The sequence below is a fragment of the Hemicordylus capensis genome, chromosome 2 (assembly GCF_027244095.1).
Source record: "Hemicordylus capensis ecotype Gifberg chromosome 2, rHemCap1.1.pri, whole genome shotgun sequence".
Taxonomy (NCBI): Eukaryota; Metazoa; Chordata; class Lepidosauria; order Squamata; family Cordylidae; genus Hemicordylus; species Hemicordylus capensis.
The window spans coordinates 319,526,721-319,549,900 of record NC_069658.1 but is presented as its reverse complement, the minus strand read 5'-3'; the positions used below and the strand labels follow the sequence as shown (position 1 = coordinate 319,549,900).

The 23,180-nt window shown below is 46.1% G+C and overlaps 1 protein-coding gene across 1 annotated transcript; it reads right to left on the bottom strand.

Moving 5' to 3' along the window:
* Positions 1-1,050: 1,050 nt before the first annotated feature.
* Positions 1,051-23,142, bottom strand: GLT8D1 (glycosyltransferase 8 domain containing 1). Its single transcript, XM_053296822.1, has 10 exons — positions 22,947-23,142; positions 20,222-20,278; positions 20,035-20,133; positions 18,997-19,213; positions 18,072-18,189; positions 11,509-11,593; positions 10,336-10,448; positions 2,901-3,067; positions 2,244-2,356; positions 1,051-1,624 (listed from the first exon to the last, which is right to left on the bottom strand). Exons 2-10 carry the CDS (start codon positions 20,235-20,237, stop codon positions 1,434-1,436), a joined length of 1,119 nt encoding a protein of 372 aa, XP_053152797.1. The 5' UTR covers positions 20,238-20,278; positions 22,947-23,142; the 3' UTR covers positions 1,051-1,433.
* Positions 23,143-23,180: the final 38 nt, after the last annotated feature.

The window sequence follows — 23,180 nt, the reverse complement described above, 5'->3', positions numbered from 1 at the left end:
ATATTGTATGTTTTTGCAGTTATTTTGTGGGCAGGGTTCTTCAGAGCTAAGAAGTCAGATAACTGTGTTTGGTCTATTAAATCTCTTTCTTCTGAATTTCCAGAGTACCTCTTCCCAAAGGGAAAGCAAAATGGTTCCAGAAAAAGTAGACACATGGACCTAGAAATGCACAACCTTATCTGGAAAGATTAGTAATAATATACACTTCAGGAAGTTACTGTGCTGAGCAAGCCTCTTATGCTTGAAGTAATTTTCATGTGGGTAGGACATTATTCATTTGAGATGATGGTTTATTGTGCTTTAAGCTATACAGTATACTTACTTCACACATGCTGGAGTCAAGTCAGCTCAAGAATATATAAACACAAGTCTGATGATAAACTTAAGTTCTACTTCCCCAAAATGAGCTATTCTCAGATTCCTTGCAAGCAAAGTAAGCTAACTTGCTTGCACGATTTAGTTAAACTGGCTTAATGTGATGTCATCTGCCAAATGCTAGGCGGGGGGGATAGTTGCATATTAAAATTAATCAGCACACTTGCATAATCACTATATATAATCATATCTGGAAATATAAATGTATTAAGATTATGCAGGCTAGTAGGATGAAAACAGACAAATAACTATTTTCAGAAATTTATGTTTTTAATTCTACTTTTCCTCACAAGGAGTTTCATGACATCCATGGTTCTTCCCCCTGTCTCATTTAATCCTAACAGCCACCCTGTGAAGTAGGTTAGGCTGGGAGTCAATGACTGGTCCAATGGGACTGAGCTTCATGAGCAAGTAAGGGTTTGACCTTGGTCCTAGTCCAACACTAACCCCTAAAGTTCTTCCCTACCTATAAAAATGGATTAACCTACCCTCATAGTAATTTCATCATACTTTTAAAAACTGGTTCTTCCACAATGCTTAAAAGATTGCTTTAGTGTTGATAGTAGATGCTTAAAAGAAACATTTTACTAGATAACTAATTTTTGGAAATCATGGACTAAATTCACCATCAAATGCAGTTTAGCTAGAAGGATGTTAATGAATCTTAAAGCAACAAAAGGTGTAGTATAAAGTTTATATTCACAGGTTAAAGTAATGGGGAAAAGTGGTAGTAGTTGCGCAAAACATTTAAGTTGCTGTGCAAGACATGCGGCAGTCACCCAGTAGTAGTCATGGTTCATTCCTGGGTGCAGTTTGTTTCATAACATACATTTCATCCCTGGGAGGTCATTGATGAAGAGTCCATCTAGTCCCAAATGCAGTTCAAAGAAGTATTCCTCTGCTTCTCACGCTGGAACAATATCCATTACCTACCCAAAGTGGTCTCTTCCTTAAGCATGCTATTTCAATACAAACTGGGCGGATGTCACATTACTGACTTCACTCTGTGGTCTGGTAAGTTTCCTGAGAATAATATCGGTACATGTGTTAAATCCACCTTAATTTGCCTCATAGATATCAGTGTGTCTCCGGATGAGACTGAATTTGCCAGTAGGGTCAGGAATGTACCATTTTTCCCAAACATCTGCATATGAAGCTGTCCTTCCCCAGGGTTTAAAATGTCCATTCCAATGGAGAAGTTTGGCAGCTTTCACAAATTGTGGTGAATATCTTTTGCCAGCACTAGAACCTTTGAAAGTAATAACAAACATCAGTTATTTTTTACTCTACTCTATCCCAAAGGTACTACTTCCCCAAAAAGTTATGATAAATATGAGTTATGATAAAGGATGAGTTATGATAAAGGCTAGCAAGGCACATGGTACAATTAATAACTGAAAGGATATTTGAATTTTCAACTTTTGTTAACATCCTTTGACAAGTTGAGCAGTTTGATTCATCTTGCCTGTCATCTCACCATGGGCAAGTATGTTGAGCTAGCATACAAACACACACAAAAGTGATTTTGCCTGTTCAGACCAAAGATCCATGTTTTGACAACATGGGAAATCTTGAACATCCACCACCATGGTAGATCTAGGAGTCCTGTTGCACCTTCCCTTACTGTAAGCAACAAATAAGTACAGCACGAAATACTACAGAATAGCTTCAAGTACATAATAGGCTGCTTTAGACTTGAAATATGTAGGAAAGAGTTCAGAGAGAACTCTCCTGGAAATAATCCAATAATTTTGTATTGGGTCTTTGAATGTGGTGTTGAAGGGGAAAAAACCAAGGACTTCAGAATCAAACAAGCTTAAGTTGGGCAAAGGTGTGACTAGGATCAAGTTGCTTTTCCCGGTACTTACCAAGATGGCGTACATTCCACATAGGATCAATGTTTGAATGCCGCTTGTAAAAAACAATGAGTAGAGGGGGTGCCGTGATACTGCCTGCAAGAGTCCTACTGTATATCTCCTCCCTAGGCAGAGATTTGAAAAAGAGAACCAGCTGAAGATGATTATTTTTTATTTATACACCATCTAGTGAGGTCATGGGAAAGGGAAACCTTGAACAGTCACAGCTCAGTCCCTTTGCTGTACTGCAATAGCACTCAAAAGATTAAGTAGAGGGCTGGGTTTAGAAGGCAGCTCCCACTTCCTCTGATCTTATTCTGGGCCATGGCCAACATCCAGTTCTTTGTGCTACAGTGCCTTGGCACTGAGATATTTCTGAAAATAAGTAATGCAAAACCATAACCATTGTGTTCATTCCTCCCAGCGATGAAATGAATGTTGTGAAATAAACTGCACCCAGGAATGAACCACATTAATATCAGAGTGGGGGAGGGAAATGAGTGTTACACACACCCAATCAGATGACAGCATGTCAGGTGTGGAGACATGTGACCCATGCTCCTGCCTCACATGTTTAAATAGGCCAGTCAGTGTATTTTCTAAACTGACTCAATAGTCATCTCCATTCCCAAACAACTGCACATTAAGCTCCAGTTTGGGTATACTCACACAACATTAATCACCATCCATTTCTCCAGCTGCTTAGTGATGTTCTGTAGTTTCCATTCTGTTAGATTTGCAACAAAGACACCTGGATTGAAAGAGCAGGTGCTTGCTTTCATGGACAGCTTTCGAATGGTTTCTTTTTTATAATCAAGATATCCAATGTAATTATACTGAAAATAAATAAAAGTTAGATCTCAGCTTCAGTTCCTCTCAAAGAAAGTATTTCCTTGGTCACATATGCCTTCGTCTCTCTGCAGAAAACCAGAAAGTTTCACTGCCCAATCCTTATCAGTAGGGGGGAAAGAAGAGGATATCACCAGACAGAACTTTATTTGGCTGCATTAAAAAAAATTACACATACCATCAATAATAACTGCATTCAGACAATTATTATCTACAACATTACTTTACCTCCTATCCCACTGCATACTTGAAGACAAGGAAAATATTAAGCCTTCAATCCTATGCATACTTTCCTGGGAGTAAACCCTACTGAATACAGTGGGGTTTACTTCTCAGTAAGCATGCATTGGATTGTGCTGTAAGGCTCACTTCTTACTCAGCAAACAGCACTGGAAAACCAGGAACCTTCCCACATGTACTCAGACATAACCTGCTTCCCCTTGCTGGCTGTTCAACATGCCAGAGAAGACCACCATCTCCTTAGCATATTGAACAGATGTTACTGGATCTGGTTCGAGATCCGTCGATGTTCATAAGAATGGGTTCTGCGCCTGCGCAGGAACCCCACGGTATCCATGCCTGAGCTCGTCGAAGCGCCCAAGCCACGCCCCCACGCTGCTGCGTGCTATATAAGGCGCGGCTGAGGCGCGTAGTCCCTCAGTTCTTTTCCGACCGCCTTGTGTCCTGGACCTGCGGTCCGTGCCTCTTCGTCTTTACTAGTTCCTCGGTTGTTCATCTATCCTCTTGACTCGGACTGGAAATATCGGAATTCTCTGGCTCTACTTACGGAACGGCTTTCGGAAATCTCTGGCTCTCGTTTTGGACTGGCTTCGGTGACTTCTGGTGAACGGACGCGGAACGGCTTCGACCTTGCTATGGCTGACGGAAAAAAATCTTTCAAATGGTGTGAAAGCTGCAGGGCTAAGTTACCCTCCAAGGACCTTCATGACCTCTGCCTTTTGTGCCTTGGTGAGGAGCATAACGTCTCCTCGTGTAAAATCTGTCTGTCTTTCTCGAAACAGACTCGGAAGAATCGGGCTCTTCGCCTCCGTGCGGCAATTTACGATGAAGTTTTGAGCCCATCTACACCGGGCACTCCTCGACCGTCGACATCTAAGGCGCCAAAGCCTTCTTCGACGTCGAGCAGAGAAAAAACCTCTGACATAATTCCCGCCAAAACGTCATCTATGTCGAAAAGCGCCTCGACTTCAGATAGACGCTCAACACTCGAAAAGACATCATCAAAGAGTTCAAGCCCCTCTACCTCGAAGCCCTCACATCACTCCAAAGACTGTGAGAAGGCTTCCAAACATCGTCATGATGACCTCTCGACTCTGACTGACTCCAAACGTCGAAAGACTTGCGAGAGCCCGTGGGGACACACACCATCTCCCTCTACGGCGCAGTCATCAGAATCGAGGTCGAGGCCATCGACGTCGACTGACTCTGCAGTACAGACGGTGATTCTGGAGGAGCTACCCGTTTCCTTGACACCGATAGTTATCGACGTGGATGCCCCTTCGACGCATTCTCCCGTTACCGGCATGTCGACGTTGAGAGTGCTCGATACCGAACCACCTCAACTGACTACGTCGGACCCTGTTTCCTCCTTCAACGCCGGACGAGTTTTGCCCGACGACGAACGGGCTTCGAACCTTCAGCGATCTCCTTGAGCTTCGATACCGACAACAAGAACTCTCTCACCAGCTCCAACACCTTTGGCTTCGTCTGCCTCTCCATCGACAAAACAAGCCTCGGCCTTTGCGCCGTCCACCTTGCACACTCCAGTCCTGTCAACATCGATGCAAGTAACCCCTCGATATCGACCCCCGATACCGACTTTCCAGATGGTGGATGTCGATGCCGAAGAATCTCTCCCAGCAGCAACCCGATCTCTTCTGTCTCTCCTGGACTCGACGTCGAGCGGCCGCTCGACATTTACCAGCTTCCCTTCAGTGGGCGTTGAAGCCGAGGGAGGAACACCTACCTTGTCTCATCCTCCAGCTCCACCATCCTCCAACAACTTGCCACACACTCCTTGGCACTCCTGTGGTTATAGACACCCTTCCTTAGGGGTCTCTTCTCCAGCTGGTCCCTACAGAGATGGCGTTAACCTGCCCTGGAGACAAGTAGCACCTGCTCATCCCTTTGCAACTTTTACGACAATTGCGACCCAAACGTGTGGCTCTATGAACAACCATTGCGCCACACAGACTTCACCACTCCACCTTAAGTCTACATCTACACAGACAAGTCTCCTAAAACTACAAAACAATTCAGCCACGCAAACGGATCCTCACCGTACTGAGGATGCTCAGCTGCAGCCTGCCTCTCCTTCAGAACACTACGGCTCCTCTGACTTTGAGTCCGACCCTGAAGACACCAGTTCCATTGTGGAACCACCTACGGCTGTGGCACCGGTAACTTATGTTTCACCAAATGATGAAATGAAAGCATACCACAAACAGATTCGGGCCATGGCTGATGCTCTTGGTCTAGATATCCAGTCGCAGTTGGCAACTATCGAGGACCCAGTATATAAATTTATGTTGAAGACTCAAATGACAGCCCCAGTTGCCCTTCCAATGTTACCAGTAATTACAAGGGCTGCGAAATGCGCTTGGGAAGTCCTCCACACTTCCACCCCGACGTCAAAGAAATTGGAAAGTCTCTATAGAATTCAAGATAAGGATAATGACTATCTGCTCAAGCACCCGGCGCCAAACTCTCTAGTAATAGATTGTGCCACGGCGTCTAAGTCTGGCAAGAGGTACACAGTCCCTCCTGATAAGGAAGGTAGAAAACTGGACCTATTGGGAAGGAAGATCTATTCAACCTCTTGCCTTTCTATTAAGGTAGCAAACTATGCGGCCTGCACTACAATGTACACTCATGGTCTCTGGGAACAGTTGCAGAAAGATTTGGACTGCCTATCCTTAGAAGACTTTAAAGCTAAATTCCACCAAGTCTTAGAGAACTCTGGAGACCTAACACGCAGACAGCTCAGCATTGCCAAACATCTAGCTGAGAGCGAATCTCGGGCAATGGCGGCAGCGATAACCCTGAGAAGACACACTTGGCTGCGGTCTACGGGACTCCAAATGGATATGAGAGAAAGAATAGAAGGATTACCATTTGATGGTACTGGCCTTTTCAGTGAAACAACTGACTCCACTATGGAGCAGTTAAAGAAATCAAAATTCACTGCAAAAACTTTCAGCTCGCATCCCTCGACCTCTTCCTCAACATCAGCGTACAGGAACAACTATGGAAAATTCAGACCTTCCTACAGGTCACAAGACAGGCGTGACTTTAGGAAGCCCTACTCGTCTTACCAGCGTCGCCCGTTCTATAATAAGAAAAGGGCTCCTCAATCACAGCGAGCGAAGCCACAAGAACCCCAAAAGCGTCTTTGAAACTGTGGACTGCCCATCGACACCAACCTCCCTACCGTCTCCATACACCCCCCCTTCCCTGCCAGCGGGGGCCTCTCCACCAGCACTGACGGATCTCTCCATCCTTCCGTCCCTGCCAACGATCAAACTGGCAAGCCATGCCCCCGCATGGCACAGCATAACATCGGACCGGTGGGTCCTGAAGATTATCACATATGGTTACGCAATAGAATTCAGGACTCTTCCACGCTTCACGGGGGTGAGATGCACTCCCTCCTCGAGGCTGCTTCTGCAGGAGGTGAAGGAGCTTCTGGAAAAGGGGGCTATTGCCCCGGTGTCATGGGCAGACAGGCTAACGGGGTTCTATTCACGCTATTTTCAGATCCCCAAGAGGGATCCGTCTCATCATGGACCTCTGTTGCCTGAACAAGTTTATCCACGTCAAAAAGTTCCGTATGATGGCGTTGCAACAGATCCTCCCACTACTCCAGGGGGAAAAGTGGCTTGCGACGCTGGATCTCAGGGACGCCTATTTTCATATCAATATACGTCCGGACCACCGCAAATACCTACGTTTCACTGTCGGCGACAAAGTGTTTCAGTACAATGTATTGCCCTTCGGACTGTCCACCGCTCCGAGGGTTTTTACAAAATGTATGGCAGCAGTGATTGCCCATCTAAGAACCAGGGGTGTATCGGTCTACCCTTACCTGGACGACTGGCTCCTAACTGCAAAAGTCAAAGACGAGTTAGTTTTGCACATCCAATATGTAGTGAACCTACTTCACGATTTGGGCATCGAGATAAACTGGAAGAAATCGCATCTGGAACCATCACCTATAATCTCCTACATAGGGGCAATCCTAGACACAACACAACAAAGAGCCTTTCTCCCGGAGGAGAGATTCAACTGCATCCTGAACCAAATCTCCGAGTTTCAAGATCATCCCCTACAGCCAGCCCATATGATTCAACGTCTGTTGGGCCTTATGTCAGCTTGCAATACAGTAATCTATTATGCGAGACTCAAGATGAGAAAGCTCCAACTCTGGTTTCTTTCAGTATTTCGTCCAATCAGAGACAGTCAATCAAAGCGCCTTCTACTTCCCCCGGAAGTACTCCGGTCGCTCTCCTGGTGGACCAAGCGGAAGAACCTACTCGAGGGAGTACCCTTTCGATCCCCCTCCCCTTCGGTTTGGATGGCGACGGATGCCTCGCTCCAGGGCTGGGGGGCCCATTGCGACAACCACAAAATTCAAGGGAAGTGGTCCCCTCAATGTGCCAAATTGCACATCAACTTCCTAGAGCTTCTGGCTGTTTTTCAAGCACTACAGTCATTCCTACCTGTCCTTCAAGGGAAAATTGTTCAGATCCACCTCGACAACACAACCGCCCAGGCATATATAAACCGCCAGGGAGGGACGGTCTCCCAGAGTCTGTGTGCTCTCAGTGTTCAAATGTGGCAATGGTGTATTCTACACCGCATTTACCCCAAAGCTGTTCACATCAAGGGCCTGGACAACACCCTAGCAGAAGACCTGAGCAGAGTCTTCTTGCAGGACCGTCAGCACGAATGGGAACTCCGCACGGATGTGATAACTCCCTTCTTCAACCGGTGGATGAGGCCTTCAGTGGACCTCTTTGCTTGCTCAGAGAACACGAAATGCGATCGCTTCTGTTCAAGGGCGGGCCACGACATTCTGTCTCTCGGAGATGCTTTTCAGTTGGATTGGTCCCTAGAGACACCTTACATGTTTCCCCCCCTGCCATTGATACACAGAGTGGTAGCTTGTCTTCTCTGCAATCCGACCAACTGCATCCTAGTGACTCCATGGTGGCCAAGGCAACCTTGGTTTCCGCAAGTACGCAGACTGGCGAAGAACTGCTACAAGCACCTACCTTCCTATCCGGATCTCCTCACTCAAGACGGAGGTCTCGTCCTGCACCCGGACGTCAAAACCCTCCATCTAACAGTGTGGAAGATAGTCTGCTGACTCATATCCTACTCAACCAGCGCAAGGAATCTACGCGCCGCAACTACAAGCACAAGTGGGACCGTTTTAGGTCATATGCACGCTCCAAGGGATTCTTTCCTAAACGGGCCTCAGTCCGGGAGGTTCTACGATACCTTACGTCTTTGAAAGCAAAAGGCCTGGCCAACGTGTCTTTGAGAGTCCATTTATCTGCCTTGTCCGCATACCATCCGGGCAGTGACAGCTCTACACTGTTCTCGCACCCATTGAGCAAGGCCTTCCTGAAAGGCTTGTCAAATGTGTACCCTACAATCAGAACACCAGTAGATCCATGGAGTTTATCGCTGGTTCTTTCGTCACTGACTCAGGCTCCCTTTGAGCCCATGGCTACGTCCTCCCTTAAACACCTTTCTTGGAAGACGAGCTTCCTGATTGCTATCACAACAGCAAGACGTGTGAGTGAACTGGCGGCTCTCAGGGTGGACCCCCCTTATACTTTATTTCAACCAGACAAAGTCCGCATGCGTTTAGACTCTACTTTCCTACCAAAAGTTGTATCCGACTTCCACTTGAACCAGGATATCATCTTACCTACATTCTTTGGGAACCCTACTTCTGCTCTGGAGCACTCGTTACATGCTCTAGACGTGCGCCGTGCGCTCCTATACTACATAGACAGCACAAAACCCTTTAGGCTCTCTACTCGTCTATTCATATCGTATAAAGGGCCAAGGAAAGGATCCCCAATTTCGAGACAAAGATTGTCCAGATGGCTGGTAGAGCTTATTCTCCTGACATATCATCTACAAGGCAAATCACCTCCAGAAGCCATTAAAGCCCACTCCACCAGGGCTGAAGCTTCCTCCGCTGCACACCTCTCTGGGGTCTCGTTCAGGGATATCTGTAAGGCCGCAACTTGGTCTTCGGAGTCTCCCTTTATTAAGCACTACGCCATAGATGTACGCTCTGCGGCAGAGGCCACCTTTGGGAGAAGTGTTTTGAAACAGGTGTTGTTGTGACTACTGCTCCCCCCTCCTACTGGAGCTTGCTAAACACCCATTCTTATGAACATCGACGGATCTCGAACCAGATAAACAGGTTGCTCACCTGTAACTGATGATCTGGTAGAGATCCGTCGATATTCATAAGACCCTCCCAACCTTCCCCTCTGCAGTAGTGCTACTTCTATGTGCGTATAGGTGTGTGGCTTCTATCCTCTTCAGGATATTCCCCCTTTTTTCATGGATGAACTTACCTAATTTAAACAAAAACAAAAAAGAAGAAAAGACTTTAGATGATCGTCCTCCATGGCGGTCGTCCAAGAACTGAGGGACTACGCGCCTCAGCCGCGCCTTATATAGCACGCAGCAGCGTGGGGGCGTGGCTTGGGCACTTCGACGAGCTCAGGCATGGATACCGTGGGGTTCCTGCGCAGGCGCAGAACCCATTCTTATGAATATCGACAGATCTCTACCAGATCATCAGTTACAGGTGAGCAACCTGTTTTTACTGCTGGTGAATAGGAGTCTGAAGCATTGCTTCTGACCATAGAGTAGCAATGGGTTCCCTCAAACATGTAGAAAAAAACCTCAGTTTTTGACATCCAAATAGGAGAGCAGGTACTTACAATGATATGGCTTTTGCATGCAGAAAGGTACATGTTCTCACTGTTCCAAGAAAATTATTTAGGCTTCTGACTGCTATAGGCTCAGATTTTATAGCAGAACCAAGGAATTCAATTTGAAGCACACACATGAAACAGGAGTGCCAAGCTTCATCCAATGTTTTGGAAAAGCCAAAGCCGCATGGCACTCCTGTAAGACTAGAGGCAACTTATAAGAACTGGGGCTTGTTGCGTTTCTTTTCCCATTTTACAACCGTTTGCACCTGGTTTCCTGCTCCACGAACTGCAAACTTATTTGAAGTAGAATCACAGTCATCTGAGAATGCTGCTGCATGGCCATTCTGCAGTGGTGTGTTGTAAAGTTCAAGGATATCATCTGAAAATGATCAAAACAAGCAAAACTTTCACATTCTGCTAAATTTTGCTTTACTAGAAGTTCTTTGAACAATCCTTTCTCATATTCAGATGCACATGCAGGAAACTATTCCCATTCAAATCAATGCCACCAAAATAAAAAGGCTAAGATCAATCCATCTCCATGGCTCCAAGAACCTTTAGACCAGTGTGTCTTGAACAAGTGCTTCCTAGGCCACTAGACAAACAAGTTTGACACTAAAGGGGGTTTCTACTGCAGTTTGTGACATGACATGGGTATCTGATCAAAGCGGAGAGAGGAGGAAAAACTTATTAACTAATGCAAATCCTAGGCATGCCGAAAGTAGCTCTTTGGTTCCCAGCCATAACCTTGCCTCGGACGAACTGCATTTCATTCAAAATGGGGCTACATCTTCACATAAGTGCAGCAACGAAGTATAAGGTTAATCCTCCATATTTAATAGTTTTTGCTAGTATAAACAAAGTTCATTTCAGCTACAAAATAAGTATATTATCTAAATGCCTGTCATATCAATTCTACTATGCTCTAAAAGAGCTTTATCTCAGTATCTAATGCCTATTAGGAGTCTACTGATGTCACGGGGAGGTCAAATTAAAGGGTAAGTTTCATAACTCAGTTTTACACATCAGGTTATCCACTCTGTACAGAATGAATGGAAGACTGCACTACATCCCTTTAACACAAGAAATTTTAGTTACATGAAATATCTTCTCCCCTCACATCACTATGTAGATTTTGTCCTGTTTCTCAAATCCTAAATATGTATTGCTTGGGAAGCCAGTGTAACATCCCTGCAACTCTGAAGTAATGTGTCTAGTCTAATAACTTGATACAAGTTTAACTGGAGTAATACACTATCTTGCATATTAATTGGATTATATTAGGACTACCACAGAAGGATGCAAAAAAATATTAGTACAATAAAATTTATAGAACATTTGTCTTTTTTTGGTAGTCTAAAATTTGTCTTTTCTTTTTGCTGGATCAAGAGAGTATCCAAAAAGAAAATTCCTGTGTCTTGCAAGAAAAGTTATCATACCTTGCACAATCACATCATCATCCAAATAAATGGCCTTATCTGCATTAGGGACCCAGGTAGGCAGATAAAATCTTGCAAAGGTTAGCTAGGTGGAAACAAAAAACAAAAGGAAATCGAATGTGCCAAGCATTCATTTTCCAGTAATACAGCACTACATCTTCCCAGCCACCAACAAGGTTATAGAAAACAATTTATTGAAACTAAATTGTTGGAATTTTCAGCTGTCCCAACTTAATTAGATGAACACTGTAGAATCAATGGCTGACATCCAAACTAAACTGCTTGAGCAGTCTTAAACAGGACAAGTTAATCATGATTAAGTTATCCCATTAATGTCAATGGGATTGAAACTTTATTGAAGTTATTTGATTTATTGAAGTGTATTGATTTATTATTTATTGAAGTTTATTGATTTATTGAAACTAAATTGTTGGAATTTTCAGCTGTCCCAACTTAATTAGGTGAACACTGTAGAATCAATGGCTGACATCCAGACTAAACTGCTTGAGCAGTCTTAAACAGGACAAATTAATCATGATTAAGTTATCCCATTAATGTCAATGGGACTACTCATAAGTAATTTAGTCTCTCAGCTAATAGCTCTAATCACATCAAAACAGATTACAAGTCAGATTTTTACAAACACCTCAATATTAAATTATGAACAAACTTCAAACAACTTATCTACTACTACAACGAATATTTATATACTCCTCTTCAATAACATTCTTCCTCAGAAGAGGATGGCATCCGAAAGTATTATGGGTTGCCACGACCTCCTGCTCCGAGACAGGGCCAATCAGAAAGCTTTCCTCTCCTAACGGGAGGGAGGGGCAATCCCCTCTAGCTTCAGTCTTCGCCCTGTCTCGCTCCGGCAGGTGTCGTGTGGATATTGCTCTGGCTAGTTTTCTCTGTTCGTTGCCTTTTTTCCTTCTTAAATCTATCTCTGGCTATACCTTTGCCCTCGCTCTGTCCTGAGCTGTTCCAGTCAGGACAATCCTCTTCTGTGTGTTGGGAGGGCTATCTGCATTGCGCCAGCCGCTTGCGGCTCCTCTCCCGCAGCGGTTAGGGATTTGGGGCTAGAATGTCGTCCGATCTTGCTCGCCCCGAGAGGGGGGCTTCCCCCTCCCTCTCGGAGGATTCCGTGGCGCCGGCAGTCTGCCGCGATGAGTGGGCTGCGGCTACCTCTCCCGCACCCGTCACTCATCCCCCTAAACGGAAAAAGACCAAGAAGAGCTCAAAGGACAAACGGCCGGCGGCACCTACAGCGGCCAAGGGCAGCAGTTCTAAAGCTCCCGTACTGGCTGAGGGAGAGGAAAATCGAGCGATCGTTCTCCCTGAGGGGCCGGGCGAGCCGTCTACTTCTACCGCGCAAGTTTTCCCCGCCCCTGATTCCCCGCCCTGTTCTCTGTCTACGGAGCCTCCCGCCAAGCGAATGCGTCCCTCCATTAGCACGGATGTGCCCGAGGAGGAGCTCCCTCCTAGCTTTGCTGCCCTTCTGTGGCGAGTCGTTGCTGAGGAGTTCGGGAGGCTGATTACCTCCTTGGCGGGGCAGTTTCCCACTCAAGCTGGTGCGTCCACCATTTCGGGCATGAGGGAAGGCAGGACGGTTGCTACGGCCACCATTTTGGGCCCGCAGGAGGTTGATTCGGTCGGCGCTCCTGTTCCAGCCGCCTGCCCTAATGATATCGGACCTCCGATTTTGAGCCCATGTGTCCCAGCAAGTGCTGTGCCTCGCAGTTTCCAACCCCTTAACCCCCCATCTGGGGGGGGTTACCCTCGGAGGACTCTGATTCAGACAAGGAGGAGGGCGAACTCTCAGGAGATGAGGGGAATAGTGCTCCTACTCCGCAGGCTCCATACCGCCTATTCTCGCCCCCTGATTTTCCGGTGCTTCTGCACAAAGCCCGTAAAACTTTAAGGCTGGGGGGAGTGGTGCCCATCCCGCAAGATACTCCCGAGGGGGACCCCGCTGTATTGCCATCTTTAAAGGCGCCTGAGGTGGTGGTGCCCTGTCCTCAACTCTTTTTGGACATCATCCACTCGGAGTGGGACCATCCTACTGAGAGTAAGGGTCCTCCCCCTGGGGTTAAGCGCTTTTATACAACCGCCAGGGCGGTGATGGATAAGCTCTAGGTACCTCCCGTAGATGCTGAGGTAGCAGCTCTAGTGACTGGTGCTGTCTTGCCCAGGGATGGGGATGAGGTTTTACGCAACCATGATGATAAAAAATCACTGCCCTGCACAGGTTTCATGAGGCTTCTTCACTGGCTATGCGGGCTTCCATGGCTAATTTGATTTTTGCCCGTGCGTCGGTGCTTTGGATTAAGGAGCTCCTGCCCCTGGTGCCCCCTGAGCTGCTGGCCCTGAGGCAGGGCCTCAACAAATTACACAAAGCCTCTGCCTTCATGGCCGACAGTTCCTTGGATGCGACGCAGCTGTCAGCTAGGGCTATGGCCTCGGATGTGACAGTCAGATGCCATTTATGGCTAAAGCATTGGAAAGTAGACCAGAAATCCAGATCCAATCTGGCTAATTCGGCTTTTAAGAGGAGGAAGCTTTTTGGGGAAATCTTGGAACCGGTATTAGTTGAGGGCAAGGACAAGAAAAAAGCAATGCCTTCTTCGGCACAGCGTCAGGAGTGCAAGCAATTCGCCTTTAATTCCTCCTCTTCCTACAGGGGTTTCCAGTCCACCTTTCGTCCCCGTCAGGACAGGCAGGACAGGTTTTCTTCCTGGAAGAAGCCACAGAATTCCTTTTGGGACAACGCTCAGCTAAGGTTCCGTCAGTCCGGTCAACAGCAGAAGTCCGGATTCAAGCGCCCTGCGCCACAATGACGGTCCCCCGGAATCCCAGGTGGAAGGCAGGTTGCAATTCTTCGCCCAGGCTTGGGCAGAGACTTGCATGGACGCCTGGGTTCACCAGACTGTGGTTCACGGTTACAGATTGGACTTTCTCTTCCAACCCCCCGACCGCTTTCTGGCGTCTCCACGCTCCAGCAAGCAGGACAAGCACGCCCTGATGTTGTCAGCCATCCGCCATCTGGCCGACATTCGGGCAATCGAACCGGTTCCTCCCAAAGAGGTGGGGTATGGCGTTTACTCTATTCTTTTCTTGGTGCCAAAGAAGAATGGGGAGTGGAGAGTCATACTCGATCTCAAGTTTGTGAACCGGTTCCTTCGAACCAAGCGTTTCCGAATGGAGACCCTCCGTTCCATCATGATGGCTCTCCAGGGGGGCCACTTCCTGTCCTTGGTGGACCTGAAGGAGGCCTATCTCCACGTCCCTATTCATCCCCAGGACAGGAATTTCCTCCGGTTTGTCTATGCGGGGTCCCATTTCCAGTACCGTGCCCTCCCCTTCAGTCTGTCGACTGCGCCACATGCGTTCACCAAGATTATGGTAGCACTCGTGGCGCACTTGAGAATGAAGGGGATCCATCTGTACCCGTATTTGGACGATCTTTTAATAAGATCACCGTCCTACCAGAAGGCCCTGGGGGATGTGGAGGAGACCCTCTCGGTTCTCCAGACTCACGGGTTCCTAGTGAATCGTCAAAAGAGCTCCCTCTCTCCCCAGAACCGAATCCAGCATCTCAGGGCCGTAATAGATTCTGTCAAGGGCACGGCTTCCCTTTCTCGGGAGAGAAGACGGAGATTGTCCACCGCATGTCAGAGGGCGCGTCTCCGCGACCAGTCCGACGTCCTCTCCCTAAGTCAGTTACAGGGGATGATGGTATCAACCATAGGAATAGTCCCTTGGGCCCGTCTTCACTCACGTCCGCTCCAGTGGCTGCTCCTGCCTCTCCAGGACTTGGTGACCTCCCAGTCCCAGTCCAAGGTCCGTCTACCCTCCCAGGTTCGGAGATCTCTGGACTGGTGGTTGTCGCCAGCTCTGAGCAGGGGTGTCTCCTTTCTGCCTGTGAGCCGAATCCTGGTCACGACAGACGCCAGCTTGCAGGGGTGGGGTGGTCACTGTCAAGACCAGGTTGCGCAGGGTCTCTGGTCTCCAGAAGAACGGCTCCAATCCATCAACTGGCTGGAACTCAGAGCGATCCGTTACTCCCTGATCCAGTTTCTCCCCCTGATTTTCAGCTGTCACGTTCTGGTAAGGACCGACAGTGCGACGGCCAAAGCTCATGTCAACCGCCAAGGGGGAACGAGGGCATGGTCTCTGATGCGTGAAGCCTCTGTGCTCCTGCACTGGGCGGAGAAGAACCTGAGCTCCCTGGAGGCAGCGCACGTCAGTGGCGTGTCCAACACGTTAGCAGACTGGCTCAGCCGGACGCACCTGGACCAAGCAGAATGGGTCCTGGACGAGCAGGTTTTTCGATCAATCACGGGAAGGTTCGGAAGTCCTCTGGTGGACTTGTTCGCAACACCAAAAAATGCCAAAGTCCCCAGGTTCTTCTCCAGGTACCCGTCGCCCGGGGCTGAGGGTGTGGACGCTCTGTTAACGCCATGGCCTCAGGGCCTTCTTTATGCCTTCCCTCCTCCGCCCATCCTTTCCCAAACAGTCAGACTGGTCCGTCAACAGCGTGCGGAGATAATTCTGGTGGCTCCACGTTGGCCGCATCGCCCATGGTTCTCAGATCTCATCGCCCTAACTCTCGCTCCCCCAATGTCACTGGGCTGTCATCCCCAGCTTCTACATTAGGGGCCGCTGTTCCATCTGGACCCACGGTGGCTGAACCTCTACGCGTGGAGATTGAGCGGAGCGCGCTAGTTGCCTGCGGTTACTCTCCTGCAGTCAGGGACACCATCCTCGCATCCAGACGTCCGTCAACCCTCAGGATATACCAGTCCACCTGGCAAGCGTTTGTGACCTGGTGCGCTTCGGTCGGAGCCGACCCTCAGTCTGCTTCGGTCGGCCAGGTCCTGGGGTTTTTACAGTCCGGATTGGATAAGGGGCTCAAACCGGCCACTCTCAAATGGCAGATGTTCACCATCTCCTCTACCCTTCAGGTCCCGGGCGTTCCTCCCTTGTCGGGACATCCCCATGTCCAAAGATTCCTGAAAGGAGAGGTGGCCCTCAGCCCCCCTCCGGTCCATCGTTTCCCTACTTGGGATCTGAATTTAGTTCTCAGAGCGTTGGTCAAGCCCCCCTTCGAGCCATTACGAACTGTTCCATTGCGGCTCCTCGCCTTTAAGGTTTTGTTTCTATTGGCCATTACCTCCGCCCGTCGAGTGTCTGACCTGGGAGCGTTATCGGCTAGGAAGGAGTTGTGCCTAGTATTCTCAGATTATGTGGTGTTACGTACCGACCCCACTTACCTTCCTAAGGTTAATTCCCTATTTCACAGGTCCCAGGAGCTGATTCTTCCTTCTTTTTGTCCTAAGCCCTCTTCCCCTAAAGAGAAGGAATGGCACACTCTCGATGTCCGCAGAGCAATTAGGATCTATCTGCGGCGTACTAAAGTGTTTAGGGTCTCTGAATCCCTGTTTGTTTCGTTCAGGGATTGCTCTTTGGGAAGGAAGGTGCCCTCTTCTACGCTGGCGCGCTGGATCTGTCAGTGCATCCACCTGGCTTATGCGTCAGCCAAGGTGGCAGAGCCTGAGGGTATAACTGCTCATTCAATTCGCAGCGCTGCGTCCTCTGCAGCCCTCGCCACCATGGCGCCTTTGGCTGATATCTGTAGGGCGGCCACCTGGGCCTCCCTCTCCACCTTTGTGAAATTCTATAAGATCCACGATTGGGCTTCTGCTGATGCTTCCTTTGGCAGGCGAGTGCTGCAGCGGGTGGTTCCTACGTAGGACCATACTCACGGTTTCCCACCCAATGTTGTTAGCGGCTATGGTATGTCCCATAATACTTTTGGATGCCATCCTCTTCTGAGGGAGAATGAATTGTTGGCACTTACCTGAATGGTCAATCTCCTCAGAAGTATGGATGGCATCCGACCCACCCGCTGGTTCGTATGTAGTTCTGTCTATTTCTTGACTTTTCCCAGCCTTCTCCGTGCCCTGTATAAATGTGGGGAGGCTCTGCTCTTCCGCGGCTGTTCGTTTGCCTAAAGGGAGGGTTTTTTCAGTGAGGAAGGTTTCTGGTTCCTCTGTTCTGATTGTTCATTCGTGATATTGTTCTGTTCGCTACTTGGTACTGTTTTCTTCTAGCCGGAGCATCGGAGGGCTAGTAATGGACTGAAGCTAGAGGGGATTGCCCCTCCCTCCCGTTAGGAGAGGAAAGCTCTCTGATTGGCCCTGTCTTGGAGCAGGAGGTCGTGGCAACCCATAATACTTTCGGATGCCATCCATACTTCTGAGGAGAATGACCATTCAGGTAAGTGCCGACGATTCATTCTCAGAGCGGTTTACACAGAAAAATAAATAATACATAAATAAGATGGCCCCCTGTCCCCAAAAGGCTCACAATCTAAAAAGAAACACAAGAAAAACACCAGCAACAACCACTGGAGGGATGCTGTGCTGGGGTTGGATAGGGCCAGTTGCTCTCCCCTGCTAAATATACAAGAATCACCACTTGAAAAGGTGTCTCTTTGCTCGGTTAGCAGTTATCTGCAATTCTTTATAAATTATCTATAAATAATCTGCACTACTACTCACAGGTTTAATGGAGTCTGGAACTTCCGGGTAGACCTGCACTTTTCCTTTCAGCATATGTGGATCCATATTTAAAATCTGGTATTTCACATTTTTCAGACCAGTTTTACTAAGCCATGATCTGGACAGGAAAGAAAAGAGTAGAAATATCACAGATGAATATGCGTGAGTGTAAAAATATTTACAAGAATACATTGCCTCAAATGGTCCACTGCCATGCAGCTAAAAGCTATGCAATAATAAAAGTGGAACCAATACATTTGCTCCATATGAATCTAATTCTAGTGACTATAAACAGAGATAAAAAGCTTGAGAGCTCATATATTTTATTACATTAGCACACTACCCCTCTTTCAAGCAGCTCAGGGCAGCTTACCCAGAGACAAGGTTATCCTCTTTTATCTTCCCAACACTATGTGGTATGTTAGACAGACAGAGAAACTAGCCCAAGGTCACCCAGTAAACTTCATTACTGCATTCAAGTTTGAATTTAGGACTTCCCCGCTAAGTGAAATATCTGTTGCACTGCATTGGCCCATTCAACATGACAGAGCAAAATCACAGCAAGGCCCATCCTGCACCTGCACCAATTGCTCAGACAACTGAGGCTCATATGCAGAAGGAATGTTTAGTTTTCGACCCTGTGACATTATAATTGTGAGAAGCAGTCGCAAGAGGAAATCTTTGAATGTCTCGTAATGACTTGTGGCTACTTGTCTCTTTAAAAGCAGCACTCCACTCATGCCAAGTATTGCATAAAACCACAGGCTTGCAAGGTAATAAATTCTGCTTCATCAGCTATTGCATCTCAAAGAGGCTGCAGAAGTAGGAAGAGAGGTAGGAATATGTTTGCTTTTTAAAAGTACATACTACTGAGCATGGAAGTCTTTCTTTGCATGAGTAACAATATTTCCCAGGTATACTTTACCTCAAATGGTCCACTGTGTCATTCAGAGTGACAATATGGAATACCACATTGGACTTGGTGTTTTGGTGAATACTATTTACAGCTGCAATTACACCCCCAAGTCTGTCATCAGATGCTGTAATGACCACAGGAATTTCAATGTCGTTTTGTTTTTCTGTCAGCCTTATAGGAACTTCAGGTATGAAATCCACTGGTTGGAGACCCAATGGATTTGAATCTGTGTGATAATGGCATGGCATAAAACATTTATTCTACTAAAACAAATTATGGGCACGATCAATCCAATGTCAATCATCTTTAATACCTGCTAACTTCAATGAGGAAATATACACATGCTAAATTATCTATCATTTCAAAGTGTTTAGCTTTAGTTGGATCACGCTTTGTGCAATTTTTCCATTTCTCCAATTACAATTATTTCCAGTTACAATATCTCTCCAATTAGTAAACAGAGTTTATTAACAAGCTATTTTAATAGATATTATCTAAATATGTTTACTCAGAAGTCCCACTGATAGCAATAGGTTTTACTACCAAGAAAGTGATCCTTAGGACTGAGGTGTAAATCCTCTCTCTTTTATCTCTTCCTACACTCTGTTGTAGTGGTAGCAAAATGAACATTTTTGATGGACTTGGTGTCCCTAAGAGCTACAGATTACAATCAAACTTGCTATGAAAACTACACATTGAAAACTATAATATTTCAGTAAAATAGCCAAGATAAAAGGCACAGTTCCAACCACAATTCAGAACTTGTGCCGCATCAAAATGGCAAGACCCACTGGGCAGTGAGGAATGTTAAGTAAAACGAGGATTATTATCAGAATTTACTATTGAAAGAAATAATTTTCAATGAAGATATCAAAATAAAACTGGATAAAAGCACAAGAAAGGTATCTGCATAAATTGTGGGTCATACCAGGGGGTGGAGGAATTTTTTTAAAAAAATAACTTATTTTATACAATTATTTGTCTCCTACCATATAAACATTGCTTCTGAAATGGAGACTCACTAGAAGAAAATAAAATAGACTGTACCTGATAATTCCCTTTTCAAGAGGTCACTGAGACCTAGTATGTTGTGATGCAGCACTAACAAAAATATAACAATAGCAAGGACCAGGATGAAAATGTTTACTGAAATGGAAGAAAGAAAGATTGTTAGAATAATAATGGCCCAACACATCTTGAATATAGAGTTAAAATATGGTTTAAAAAAAAATACCTTTCCTGAATGTCATCTCCTTTTATTCTGGATTAAAAGCTGAACCTCTTCAAAAATCTAAAAGAAGGAAACACAACAAAAAGAACTACAATCCTCAAAAATAGATAGGATAAGCCATGATTGATGATATCACATTCAAAGTGCATTATTAAATATAATGAAACAAGATTTTAATCAGCCATCTATCTAGGACTCCACAATGTGTACACACAAAAAAGAAGGAAACCATTCTGATATTTAATCCTCTTATTAAACTTTGCCACCACATTTTGCCAGCGTGGTATAGTGGTTAGAGTGCTGGACTAGGACCGGGGAGACCCGAGTTCAAATCCCCATTCAGCCATGAAACTAGCTGGGTGACTCTGGGCCAGTCACTTCTCTCTCAGCCTAACCTACTTCACAGGGTTGTTGTGAAAAAGAAACTCAAGTATGTAGTACACCGCTCTGGGCTCCTTGGAGGAAGAGCGGGATATAAATGTAATAATAATAATAATTATAATTATCTGGTATGTTGAAATCTACTTCTAGGGAGAGAGAAATTGAGTAGGCAATAATTGGGCTTGCATGGTGATATCCTCTGGAGAAAAGAGAAGTAACGAACTGCCACTTAAAGCAAGCCATTTACAAAGTGGAAAATGGTCATTACCTAAAGTTTAGTTGTTCAAGAACTGAAAAGAATAGGTTTATTCACAAGGATTAGAGAGAAACTGATTCTTACATGGAAGCTGACATGACTATGTGTAGCAGCAAAGAAGAATTTTTTTGTTCCACCTTCTGGGTGTGTATGTAAAATTGCCATGCAGTGAAAAAATTCTAGGAGGTAGTATGGGTCTCCAAACCTGGGATATCTCAAAAAATGGAGTACTCTAACTAGATTGCAGCTTGTTTTGTAGAGAAAGTTGTCCTGATTTGGCTCCATTTGGGGTTTTTATAGGTGTAACAGAAATATAAATGAGAGACTCCAGTTAATGAGAGAACTGGAGTCTCTCATTTATATTTCTGTTACACCTATAAAAACCCCAAATGGAGCCAAATCAGGACAACTTTCTCTACAAAACAAGCTGCAATCTAGTTAGAGTACTCCATTTTTTGAGATATCCCAGGTTTGGAGACCCATACTACCTCCTAGAATTTTTTCACTGCATGGCAATTTTACATACACACCCAGAAGGTGGAACAAAAAAATTCTTCTTTGCTGCTACACATAGTCATGTCAGCTTCCATGTAAGCTGTATTCTAGACACCTACATTTTTGTCTCTGCTATTCTGTAAGTCAGGAAGACATGAAGCGATGTAGGAAAGGACCTGTGGGAGCAACTTTCTCAATAGCCAGGGCCGAGCTGCTCTCTCACAGTTCAAGTCATTAACAGTTACAATAATCATGTTTTGCCAGGTTATTAGCAGCAGAATTATCAAATGGACAGAAAGAGACACAGTAATCATATTTGGAATTAAGCTTCTGTATATGTGCTATGTGGTCGCTAAGAGTCAACACCAACTTGACAGCACTGAATCAAGCAAGCAAGCAATATGTGCACAGGGATAATGGATCAATATTTTCTGCCACAATTTATAGCTACTCCCACTGACTTTTAATTAAAGTCCCCTAAAGTCCACCTTAGGAACATAGGAAGTTGCCATATACTGAGTCAGACCATTGGTCAATCTAGCTCAGTATTGTCTGCCCAGACTAGCAGTGGCTTCTCCAAGGTTGCAGGCAGGAATCTCTCTCAGCCCGATCTTGGAGAAGCCAGGGAGGGAACTTGGAACCCAGATACTCTTTCCTTAAGTGGCACAATGGGGAAATGATTGACTAACAAGCAGAGGTTGCCGGTTCAACTCCCTCACTGGTACTATATCGGGCAACACTGATATAGGAAGATGCTGAAAGGCAGCATCTCATACTGTGCAGGAGGAGGCAATGGTAAACCCCTCCTGTATTCTACCAAAGAAGACCACAGGGCTCTGTGGGTGCCAGGAATCAAAATCGACTTGACAGCACACTTTACCTTTACTTTAAAGGATAACTACAAAGCACCAACAAGTCAAGAATTTTATCCACATCACAAATTATCAATGAGACAAATTTTGCCCAACTTTCAATCTCTACGTTCCACCAATCTTTGAAATCCACATTTTATTAAAATATCCATTTGGCAAATAATTAATTGTCCAGTTTGAGAGTTTTCATCCAGCCATCACAGCCAGACACAAATGGCAAAGATTCCATTCTTCACCACATATGAAATTGCTATGCAGCACTCTAATGCGTTTGCAGTTTTATTTCACCTACTATACAAGTGGCCTGCAACCTTTCCGGATCCAGCAGCCACCTTCATCTATTAGGTTTACCGTTTACTCTGTCGAGATCTGTCCTCCCCTCTTTCCATCTCTCTCCCTCCCACCAAAAGATGGTGGTACCATTTGGTGCAATGTAGGCAAAATCACTCTCCAGTTATGGATCATAACTCAACAGTTAAAAACAAAGTATGTGCACCTTCAGAAGGAAACAGCATGGGTTATTCCCCTGCAAGCCGATAGCTGGGACCAGCTGACTAGAGCAGCTCCATATGTGAAAAGGATGAACAATATTAAGCAAAGGAGTGGGGGGCGGGGACCTACGGTGCAAGTTCAGAGCAGAATGACACAGATGAAAGTACTTGTGGCAAGCAGATAGGGGTGACAGACAGGCCCCTTCTGCCGATTGCCACGCCACGAGTCTTACTTGTTTGTCCAGAAAACTGAGAAGCAGCTCCTCTTGCTTCCTTCCCTTCACACGGTCTGGCAGCCACGAGCGAGATGCCAACTCAACAGCAGCAGCAAGTTGTCAGCAGCTGGAGGAGTAGAAGGCGGTGGCTTCTACAGTGCCTGATCCGAAAATGATGACGTGCAAAAATAAACATAGCACACAGCACTGCGTATGACGGCTCGTAAATCCCAAATGCTCATCCACAGCCGC